This window comes from Vombatus ursinus, unplaced genomic scaffold (assembly GCF_900497805.2).
Source record: "Vombatus ursinus unplaced genomic scaffold, bare-nosed wombat genome assembly UNPS02014789.1, whole genome shotgun sequence".
Taxonomy (NCBI): Eukaryota; Metazoa; Chordata; class Mammalia; order Diprotodontia; family Vombatidae; genus Vombatus; species Vombatus ursinus.
The window spans coordinates 23263179-23274721 of record NW_020954567.1 but is presented as its reverse complement, the minus strand read 5'-3'; the positions used below and the strand labels follow the sequence as shown (position 1 = coordinate 23274721).

Here is an 11543-nt window from a genome sequence, read left to right as displayed (position 1 = left end):
TCTTTCTTTCTTTCTTTCTTTCTTTCTTTCTTTCTTTCTTTCTTTCTTTCTTTCTTTCTTTCTTTCTTTCTTTTTTTTTTACCATTTCAGTATTCTGGAACTCCAAACAGCAAATCTTCTTGTCACAATGGATGAGTTCTGTGGAAGGCTAAGGCCCATTGGGAAAGGTTTGGAGGGGAGGGGGGGTCACATTTTTTTCCTGGAGAAAGCTACTCTGATTGATTTTCCTCCCTCCCTATCCTCTGAGAGGTCTGTCAAAAGTGACAGTTGTGAAACTGAAGGTCATAAATCATCCCCCAGCTGCTAAGACAAAGAGAGTCAAATTCTCTCAAGCTAGGGACAGGTGATGGCCCATGTGATCCACAGTAATGAGAAAATTAATGTGCCACTCTGTTTTCTCCCTAATTATCTGTTTGGTGTTACTAACAGCAGCAGGGGGACAATTGGGAGGAAATCCAGGAGGCATTTCTTTCTCTTTCTGGGAAATTCAGAGAATCTAACATAAAGACGGTGATGTTGTGGCGGGTGGTGCTAGGGATGCACTGAAAGTACAGAGAGTTGGGTGGGATGTGGGCTGGGGACTGGGATGGCTCAACTGTTTAGAACATGGGCCTCATAAATGGGAGGTTTCATATAATCCCTAACCAAGCCAGTCTTCTGAGTTTACACTCAGAAGAAGGCCAGTTCTGTAATCATGGCCTATCTATGCCTCACTCTCACCCTCAAGAGACTGTTTTACAAACTCTCACAAAGTAAACCCGAATTTAAGTCAGCCCTATGCCAGGAAGAGGATCATGTGAAGGAAGGTACAAACTGGCTGTCCTTACGTCAACTCATGTGCATGACTGATGGGAAACAAAGATTATAGCAATGAAGATACTGTCTTGCATTCATGAGGATGAGTTAACCAGTCCACCATCCAAAGAGCTAGATTAGTGCTGAGCTCACTATACCCACTACACCTGTTCTAGTGTGGCCGTCATGAGATGGTCAACAAGCATTTATTAAACGTTTACCCTGTGCCAGGTACTGTGCTAAGTTCTAGGGGCACAAAGAAAGGCAAAAGCATGACCCCTGCCCTCAAGGAGTTTACATTCTAATTGGGGAGATTTCATGCAAAAATTTTTACATTCAAGATACTTTCAAAGTAGATGAAATATTGTTTGCTTGCTGTTTGTCCTTCATTCTCAAAAAGGACCATGACATCAGGAAGCTGATGCCATGACTTGCATGTGAATTGAAGTGAGGAAGGACTATACAAAGTCACCAGCCTCACTTTCTCCTCTGGAGCCATCTGGGTCCAGTGGCAAGACATAGATCAGGGTGACTGGAGATGCCCCTTGGATGAAAGATAATCTCAAAGGGAAGGCTCCAGGAGTGGATTAGAAGTGGGACCAGAAAAGACTTCTTGCAGAAGGTCAGATTCGAGCACTGATTTTTGGCTAGAAGGAACCTTTAGAGATTATCTAATCCAACCCTTTTCATTTGACAAAAAAGAAAATGGTTCCCCAGAAAATGGAAATGATTTGCATATCATACAAGTGCAAGCAGCAGGTCCCGGTACTTTTTAAATCTACAGATCCTACCTGCTTCTGCCTTCTTGGTCCAATCGGAGTAAATCTAATCCCTGGTCTGTATGACAGCCCTACAACTATCTGAAGAAAGCCATCTTCCCTAAGTCTTCTCTTTCTCAGTCTACACATCCCTACCTCCTGACTCCAATAACCCTCAGGCATCCATGGGCACAAAACTTAGACTACTAGTGAATGAGTTTAAAAAACAGCTTCTCTGCCATAAATAATAAGAGACAGAACATTCAGAGGGGGCAGAAAGTTACTACAGAAGTGCCTGGGCTATTTGGCCAGTGAATAAGACAGCATATGATACACCTTTGATAATGGATGTCACCTATATAGGATGTCACCCATGTGGAATGTAGACAGGTTCTGGGACAGGGTAGCATCCTGGGGAGGATCACCATCAAATGATGAAGGGTATGTGAATTTACTGCATGTGAATTTACTTTACATAAATATCGTACATGTTACATGATGTACTGTGTGTGAATGTGTTTGTAGAAACATATATGGTATGTGGGATTTGCAAGAGCTGTGAATTTTTTTATCTGGAGGAGAAATGTTGCATGTGTTGAGCTATTTTCTCTTTCCCTCATCTTTCTTTTTTTCTTTTAAGTTTTAAAAATTCCTTTTGTTGGGTAGCTAGGTGGCACAGTGGATAGAGCACCGGCCCTGGAATCAGGAAGACCTGAGCTCAAATCTGGCCCTAGCTATGTGACTCTGGGCAAGTCACTTAACCCCAACTGCCTCACAAAAAAAAAAAAAATTCCTTTTGTTTTTATAGCATAGTTATTTCTTGTTCACTTCCTCCTCCCCACTATTTCTTGTTTGAATAATTTAGGAATATAAAGTGTGTTCATGAACTCCGAGGTATGCTTGGTGATGGTTAGTGTTGGTAATTATGAGGCACTGTAGAACAGATCAGGAGTCAACAACATACTTTTCTAAGATGGCAGGCCAAGTTTAAGGGTAAATGTTGGATGCAAAGTACTTTGGAGACCTTGAGGTGCTATAGAAATGGGAGCCATGATTAGCATCATGGAGAAGTGGCAGTGTGGTACAATGGATTCTGAGCTGGTCTCAGAGTCAGGGAGACTTGGGTTCAAATCCTGTCTTTGAGACATCTTGGCCTTGTGACCCTGGGTAGGTCACTTCTCAGTGTCTTAGGCAACTCTTGAAGCATCTGAGTCTTGGAGACGGTACCAATTGGCATTGATAGAGGGAGTTTCCTTATCCCAGAATTCCCTGTATCATGGAAATCATGGATTTTGTTCCTCTCTCTATTATCATTATCCCCAATAATGTCTAACAGAGAACTTTGGACATGGCAGCTACGATAAAATTTGTTGTAAAATGAGTGAATGAATAAATGCATGCTCAGCCTGGCAAGAAAACTATAGGGATTTCTCCACTCTAATCCCCATTGGCCAAGCTAACCTTGCCCAGACTCACTTAGTCTCTTTGTCTACCGTGCTGCTTCCTTTAATTTTCTGGGGCTTAATTTCCCTATAACTTAGAATGTTTGCAAATCTAAACCTGACCATTTCCCACAAATAATGAAAATCAAAGAGAGATGGAACTCCAGCAGTGAATGGACTTGGAAAGGGTCTTTCTTAATTCCCACTGAAAAGAAAAAATTGAGTTAGCTCTGATATATCAACCACAGTGCTGCCTCCAATAACCCCCCAGAAGGAGAGAGTTGATTCCACACAGCAGCCAAGCTCACCGTGTTGCCAAGAGGCAGACAGGGCATGTCTGTCTTACGCATTTTTATAAATGGACAGGCCCTTGGTGTTCTCTCATCCCTAGGCAGGCTGTACTAACCATATCCTAGCACAGATTGACAGGAAGCTACATTTCCTTGGATCCACAGTCCTTCCTAAACTGTGAGTTTGAATTTCTGCCTAGAGCCTGAGGAAGAGCTTGAACAAATCAGTGCAGCTCAGCTGAGGGCCTCTCTAAGAGGAGAGGAATAAAGCAGTTCGACCACCCAGAAAGTGACTCAGAATTGAGCATTAAAAAAAAGAATGAAGTTGGCTCCTTCCCCACTCTAGAATTGACAAGCATGAAGAAGACACAGACTTGGAAGTCCTGGCATCCTGCTTAATTTTAACCAACCCTACTCCCTACTCCCATGCAAAACCACAGAGGCAACCTCTGCCATTCCATAGCTTTCAAAAAGACTTATGGAAATATCCTGGGAAGCCCCTACTTTCCCGACACCCATGCCCTGCAGGGGCTACTGCGAAACAACGATCACAAAACAAAAAACAGGAGTCCAGTCAGTTGTGACAGTGGAGAGGAATGCCTAGAAATAATTCCAAGATCCCTCTTAGCTGGCAAACAAACCATTGACCCCACTTTGTATAATATATATATATGTGTGTGTATGTATATATATATATATATATATGAAAGTAATTTCTCCCCTATCTTTAGGCTTTGTGCATTCAAAATTTCTTCTAAGAGGAAATGAGGCAAGTAAACAATAGAAGACACAGTCTTTTCTACTTTTGGTCAAGCTTTGTGCTATTTAAAAAGTTATTCATGCTTTCTGTTTTGGATTCCAATCATTTCCCTGGGATTCCCCCACCTCCATCCCCAACCCCCGAAACACACACACACACACACACACACACACATACACACACACCCCTCTTGTCACCACTGAACCTTCCCTGGCAGCAAAGAAAAAATAATTAAACTAAGCTAACCAACAAAACAATTGCCTGGCATCATATACAACATTCCACACTTGGAATCCCTTAGAAAGAACAGAGAAAAATACATTTCATCATCTGTTCTTCCAGACCAAGAAAGGTCATTCCACTTAATCTAAGTCAGTTACAGTTTAGTGCTGTTTTCGTTTACATTATTATTGTTAATGTTATTGTTATAATATTGTTAATAATATTATATATCATATATAGATATAATTTTATTAATTATTGTTAATTGTATGTAATTCTAGTTATTTTGTTCTGAATATGAGTCTTCCTCTGTTTTTCTGAATTCCTCCTATTTATCTTTTCTTCCAGAGCGGCAATATTCTATTGCGTTGACATGCCACAATTTGTTCAGCCAGGCTACACTGATACCCAGAATCACAGAATTTCAGAATCAGAAGAGACTTTAGTGGTCGTCTGGTCTTAATGCTATAAAAGAGTCTGTTCTGCATCATAGATCACAAGTTCATCCATTGCCTAAAGGTCCCCAGTGAGAGATAGCACGCTGCCTCCCAGGGCAGTCCATCCACTTAGGGATAAATAAACTCCCGAAAAACAAAAGGTTAAATCTGCCCCTTTGCATCTTCTACCTACTGCTTTTAGTTCTGCTTTCTGGGGCCACATGGAGTTTCTGTCATGTGATGTGCCTTCAAATCCTTGCATATAGCTTTGATGCCCTATCTACATCTTCTCTTCTCTGGTCTAGACATACCCACTTTCTTCAACTGATTCTCATGTGGTATCAGCCCAAGGGCTTTCACATCCTGATTTCTTATTTCTGGATGCTTCCAGTTTCTTGATGCCCTTTGGAACATATGGTACATGGCTCTGAATACAATACTCCAGATGTGGTCTGACTAGGGCAGAATACAGTAGGGCTATCACCTCCACCTTTTGATACATCCCAAGATTAAATTAGTTTTTCCCACTGGCATGTCACACTATTGACTCATTGAGCTTGCAGTCCAGTGAAACTTCCAAATCTTTTTTCAGATCAACTGCTATCTAGCTATTCCTCTCCCTTCTTTCATTTATGAAATTGATTTCTGTGTTTATCCCCATTACATTTCATGTTTGAGGCAGCTAGATGGTTCAGTGGATGGAGCGCTGGGTCTGGAGTCAGGAAGACCTGAGTTCAAATCTGGCTTCAAACACTCAGCTGTGTGACCTTGGGAAAGTCACTTAACCCTATTTGCCTTAATCTGCTGGAGAAGGAAATAGCAAACCACTCCAGTATCTTTGCCAAGAAAACCCCATAGTCCATGGGGGTCACAAGAAATTGGACATAACAGAACAACAACAACACTTCATATTATTTGATTCAGCCCAATTTTCTAGTCTGTCAGGATCTTTTTTGGTATTTATTATACCTCTTCTAGCATTTTTTCTAATATTTTTGCTACTACTCTGTGTCACTTTCTCCCTGCCTCACTATCTCCTTAAAGACCAAAGCCATATTAAGACCTCTATTTTATGTTAACATATGTGTCGTGTTTATTTGTATGTGTTTTTTGGAGTTTCCCCAACTTTTCAGCCAATTCTCATCTTATTCTTTTCCATGTATTCTGTGATTCCAGCACACTGGACCTTGTCCCTGGGAAACCATGTTTTGTTCATAGAAATCAAGAAATAGAATCTGCATCTTCCTCTTTTAGGAAATTGGAAATTTACCATCTTTCTCTTTTAGCTTTTCGCCTTGGGGAAGAAATAGATCTGTTGCAAGGAAAGGGGAAACTTTCTGGATATGCTTTGATATAATTCTGAAGTATTTGTAGACCTCTAGAGGGAGTGAGTTCCCCATCACTAAAGGTTATGGAGAGAAGATTGAATAGCCACTCTTTGAGGAGATTTTGGAAGAGATTCCTGTTCAGGTGCAAGGTGGATTTGATGATCTATAGATCGTTTCTGAGTTTCTATTATTCTTTGAGGTCTGTGAAGTTTCCTCATGTCATAAAGGGTCCTTGTCATAAAAGGCTTGGGAAGGACCAGAGCCCTAAGCCAGTCAAAACCGTGCCTGGAGCTAATTTATTTAGGGGAATTCTCTCTATTGAGAGAAAGGGGACAATAGGACTGGCATTTTGGAAGCATCAGCACTGGGCAGGAGCAGCCCACCCTCTAGACGTCCCAACCCCTCAAGCTGGTGGGGAAAAGGGGTTTGTGGCTTTGGGCATATGTCTCATGCCTTTGGACACAAAGGAAAGGTGGTTGCCAGATAGAAAACATGAAAGCATAATATTCAAGGAGGAAGTATGCCCTCATTGGCTGTCAGAGCTCTGGGACAAAATATTTCATGTAAGTTTGTCATAGTTCTAGGAAGTACTTCAACTTTTACCATTTGGAGCCTGAAGTGAACCTGAGAAGTGTCCTTTATTTCCTTTTTGTTTTTTGTTTTATTTCTTTTAAAAATTCTGAATTTAACAATTCAGCTAGGTAGAGCTGTGGATAGAGTGTCAGACCTTGGATAACAATAGACTCCATCTACCAGTATATGGATAGGCATTGCAGATAGACAATAAATTGTTCTGGAGTTAAAGGGAAAGTAGAAGAGTAGGCTAGATTTCCTTTGGGAAATTGTAAGCTTCTTTTTAATTTTCTTTACCAAACTGCAAAAATAGTGGTTTTCCTTTTTGACTGTTAACTATCTTCAGTTACATAGAAAGCCCTTTAAATTTTGTTTTTGGTGAGTTTTCTTATCTATGTAACTCAATGGTGAGCAATCAACATCTCTTTCATGCTTAAGGAGGGCTTTTTTGTCACTCTGTTATACAAGAATTTAAGCAATAACTTAAAATAACTTCCAATAATACAGACTAACAATTTTTAAATAGATACTTGTATTAAAATTTCTTCTGAGCTGCAACATGTTCCCATAATTCTGTTGTTCAGTCATATCCAAATCTTCATGACGTCATTTGGGATTTTCTTGGCAGAGAAACTGGAGTGGTTTGCCATTTACTTCTCCAGCTTATTTTACAGATGACAAAACTGAGGCAAATGGGGTTATAAGTGAGTTGCCCAGGGTCACAAAGCTAGTAAATGTCTGAGACCAGATTTGAACTCAGGTCTTCTTGACTCCAGGTCTGGTGCTCCAGCTGCTGTGCCACTTAGCTGCCCATTTCCCTAATAGAATACCTTAAGATACCTTTAATCACTCTTGGTTCCAAATTCCTCTGGGGGACTAGAAACTCTGCTCTCTAACCTTTTTGAACCATTAATAATTAATAATAATCAATAAACATTTATTAAGCACCTACTATGTGCCAGGCACTGTGATAAGTGCTGAAATCATAAAAGTTGTACTCAATATGTTGGAATATTATGTTTTAAAAGAGGAAAATATGAATGATTCTTGGATTCTAGGAACCAAAAGCATTTATTTCCATTGCAATCACCTTTTCTCTTCTTTAGAGAGAGCCAGGGATTATTTGCACAAGACTGGAAGGTTTATTGTGATCGGTGGAATCGTTTCTCCTGTCCACGACTCCTATGGAAAACAGGTGAGTTCTGTCTCCTTTGGCCCGTTTCTCTTACTCTGCGTCTGACAGAAAAAGACGGCACAATAATTAAGGTTTTGTGAAGAGTGAAAACATGGGAACTCCCATCGCAGTCCTCATCTCTGAACTGCAGTAGAACCTGATTGAAAGGGTAATGGGGCCAGCTGGAAGAAAGCAGATGCCAACCCCGCTTGGAGATGAGGCGTCGGCTTCACGGTGCCAAGCTGAGTCAGTCCTAATTAGATGAGGGCCCAGTGCACCTGGTGAGCAGAAGTTGGGGTGGCTTCCAAACCTGAGGCAAATGCAACAGTCTTGGGGGAGAGCCAGCAGTATGAGGGTTAGCTTCCTTTCTGCAGATGTGAAAGCTCTGGGGGTTGGGCCCCTGCTTTCGGAGATATGTTTCTGTTCTTCTCTGCTGTGCGTCCCAGAAAGATTTCAGGGGTTTTTCTTTAAGGAGTAAAACTGAAATTCTTTTGAGCTGTCATGATGCTCGTCCTCCCTGGTTCCCTTCTCGCTTCCAATTTCATTGACACCATCTGATTGGCCTGGTGCAGAACCAGACAACGGCCCAGATTGAACTGGGGGACAAAGAGGTGTGTGTTGGTAGGACGTCATCTTTGTGTTGGGTACAGAGTATATTTGCTGAATAAATATTGACTAAGGATGTGGGATTCTGGGGGTTTTGCCCAAGGGGTAGGTAATCTTCTGGATTTTCTTTGCTTCTTTCTAATTTCACTCCTATTCTACGCCCAATGAGGGTGTACAAATGAATGGACGTTGCTGATTGTGGAAGTTCAACAAAATCCTTAGTCCAGGAAGATTGCCCTCTTGGTTGATATGATCTGGGACCAAATGTAATAATCTGTGAGGCCTCATATTTTGGGAAAAGAGAGTAGGAGAGTTCTAGAGGAAATCGCACAAGAGTAGGACATGTCCCCTATACCCAGAAGGCTCTTTCCTTACCTTCAATACCCGGCTTCCTTCAAGACTCAGCTCAGATGCCCCTCTCTGCAGGACACCTTTTTCAAGTCTCTGCTAGATGCTAATGCCTTCCCCTCTCAGGTTTCCTTCCTACTCTTTGTGTATCTTGTAGGTACCAATTTAAGTACATGCTTCTCCCCCATCAGAATGTAAGCCCCTTGAACACAGCCACTTTTTTTTAAACCTTTCCTTTGTATTCCTAGCGCTTAGCACTGTAGCCTGGCCCATATGAAGCATTTGGTTGATTGATTAATAGGGCAGTTTTCTAATGATCACTTTGTTCCTTTCCCAGGGCCTGGTGTCCAGCCGACATCGTCTGATCATGTGCCAGCTGGCTGTCCAGTCTTCTGATTGGATCAGGTAGGGTGGGCCTGACTGATGTCTTTCAGCAGGGGTGGAATGTGGCAGGTAGCAAAAGGAGTCAGAGAGGGAGAAAGAGAGAGAAGACAAGACAGACAGAGACAGATAGACATTGAATTCTTCCATTTGGGCTGTTCAGGGACCTCAAAGGAGAAAAGTAATCAAATCTATTCATTCCAACCATTGTCTGTCTCCTCAGTACCCATATAACCTGTCACTTCCCCATGGTCTGGGTCCCTGAAAATTATTTAAGGTTGTCAGGTATTCCCCAAAGAAAGACCCCAAGACCCTAGGCTAACTTCTCTATAGAACTGTCAAAGCCACCCTAGGGCTCTGGATCAGTGATACCAGGTAATCTTCAGGGAGGTTTCTCTGGGCCAGGGTTGACTCCCATTCAGCATTGGGGATTGTGGTGGTGGTATTTTTCTGAAGAATTGGTTATGGACCCCCAGGGGTTCAGAACTGACCTTTCTGGACTGGAGGTACAAGATTTGGGGAGAAGAGCCATTGACCTTATGTCAGACAATCACAATGCATAGATCTCTGGTTAAGAGGAGAGACACTATTATCTGTTAAGCTGGCAGTGTATAATTACAGAAAGCTTCCACTAATTATGTTAATTGTGCACCAAAAAAAGTTTCCATAGTTATAATTTGCATGAGAAGACAGACCTTCTCATAATGGTAGGCTATTCATTTCACAGTTCCTCTCCCAATGAAAGTAAAAATAAGTTGGACCTATAAGTTTCTGGGAAAGGAAGGGAGAGTGAAGGGAAATTAAACTCAGTGGGAAGAAAGTAAGAAGAAGAGGGAGTCCATTGAGGATGAGACTGGGGAAGAGAAAAAAAAGACAAAAAATAATGATCACATAGGTGTGTGTATATATATTTATGTATATGTTCGCAAACACATACATACATATAGATATATGTATGCTTAGGCACATACATGTGGTATGTATTGGTGGGTATGTATGTATGTATTGGTATGTATGTATGTATGTATCTGTCTGTCTGTCTGTCTGTCTTTTCTATCTCTGGAGTTGACCTGTTATTTCATCAGTGCTCCCTGGGAAGAACTTTTTCACTAACATAGATCAGTACCTTGTCTTTTTATTTTACTTCTTGGGGTTTAGACCTGTGAGTTTGTCAGTATGGAGAACCAGATTCCAGGGTGGAAAACCCTTCCACTGAAAGAGACTGGCAACTCCTGTAACTTGGAATCTTAATGAATTGCCTGGGACCACAGAGAGGTTAAGTGACTGGCCCAGGGTCACACAGCTATTCTTTTTCTGGAGTAGAATTTGAATGCAGCCCTTCCTTACTCCCTGACTTTTCCTCCCATAAGAATCCTTTAACTTCTTGTCAGGACTTTTTGTCTGAAAAGCTCAGGTGCTTTCAGACTTTCTTATTTAAGCTCCTAAGATCCAGGTCAGACAGACAGGATGCAGATGAGGATGCAGTCTCAGAGAAGCCTTGATTCAATCAATATCTGTCATGAAGAACACCCATGAGTGAACCACAGGGAGAAATACGCCATACCAACTCCTAGCACTCTGCCCAGGAGCCCCACCCAACGGGGAACTTTCATGGGTTGTAGTTTAGTGGGGGACAAAAAAAAGCAAACAAAAAGAACTAGACTCAGGTTCGTGAAATAGTTGTCTGCTTCTGATAGATTTGGAGGCCCTGAGATCAATAGGGTGGATCAGAGCCATAGAGACAGATGCCGATCCCCAACATGCCAAGGAAATGAAGTCCAGTCTCTGGCTCTTGCAGGGAGGCTGTTGGGAGGCGGCTCAGTGGGGGAGTCTGCTTTGCTGTGGCTTTGATGTCTGCACACGTCCACATCTCTATGCATATGCCTAGAAGATCTGACAGGGTGTGTGTGTGTGAGTGTGTGTGTGTGTGTGTGTGTGTGTGTATGCCCCCTTGGGCGTGTGTGAAGGGGGGCCTTTGGTATGTGCATCCTCTCTAAGCGTTTTTAATTAGCGAGATCACATCTCTGGAAACCTCAAGTGGGGAGGGGTAAAATCCTCAGCTACTAAGGAAAGGTTTGAGAAACATCCCAATTTAGCAGCTCATTAGGTTTACAATGAAGTCAGAGTGCTGTGTCAGGCCAGAGCACCTGGATGATCTCTGCTCACTTCACAACCCGACAAGCACAGAAGGGGAAATGCTTGGGAGCTCTGCGGTCCTTCTGAAGTCCTCAGTTCCCTCTGCATCCCAGACTCGTCAGTGTCTGTGGGGAGAGGGCCAAGGAGCTGTATCCTAAAGGCTCATGCCTAGGGCAAGAAGCCAAGGTCCTTAGAAAGGTACAGAAAGACATAGATGGCAGGTGCTTTCCTCTGGGGAAAACTTCCTTTGGTGAGAATAGCAATGAGGGAACCTACTGGAAAAACAACAGCAA

At 42.2% G+C, this 11543-nt stretch overlaps 1 protein-coding gene across 2 annotated transcripts in view; it reads left to right on the top strand.

Moving 5' to 3' along the window:
• The window catches only part of NMNAT2 (nicotinamide nucleotide adenylyltransferase 2), a 191817-nt gene that overhangs the window by 135331 nt on the left and 44943 nt on the right, over nt 1–11543 (top strand). Inside the window, exons 2-3 of one of the 2 annotated variants that reach the window (XM_027868532.1) lie at nt 7712–7800; nt 9071–9138. In XM_027868532.1, coding sequence (XP_027724333.1) covers nt 7712–7800; nt 9071–9138 — 157 coding nt within the window. Of the gene's footprint in view, nt 1–7711; nt 7801–8457; nt 8491–9070; nt 9139–11543 lie in introns of those variants that run through there. The other variant, XM_027868533.1, reaches the window with a different exon arrangement.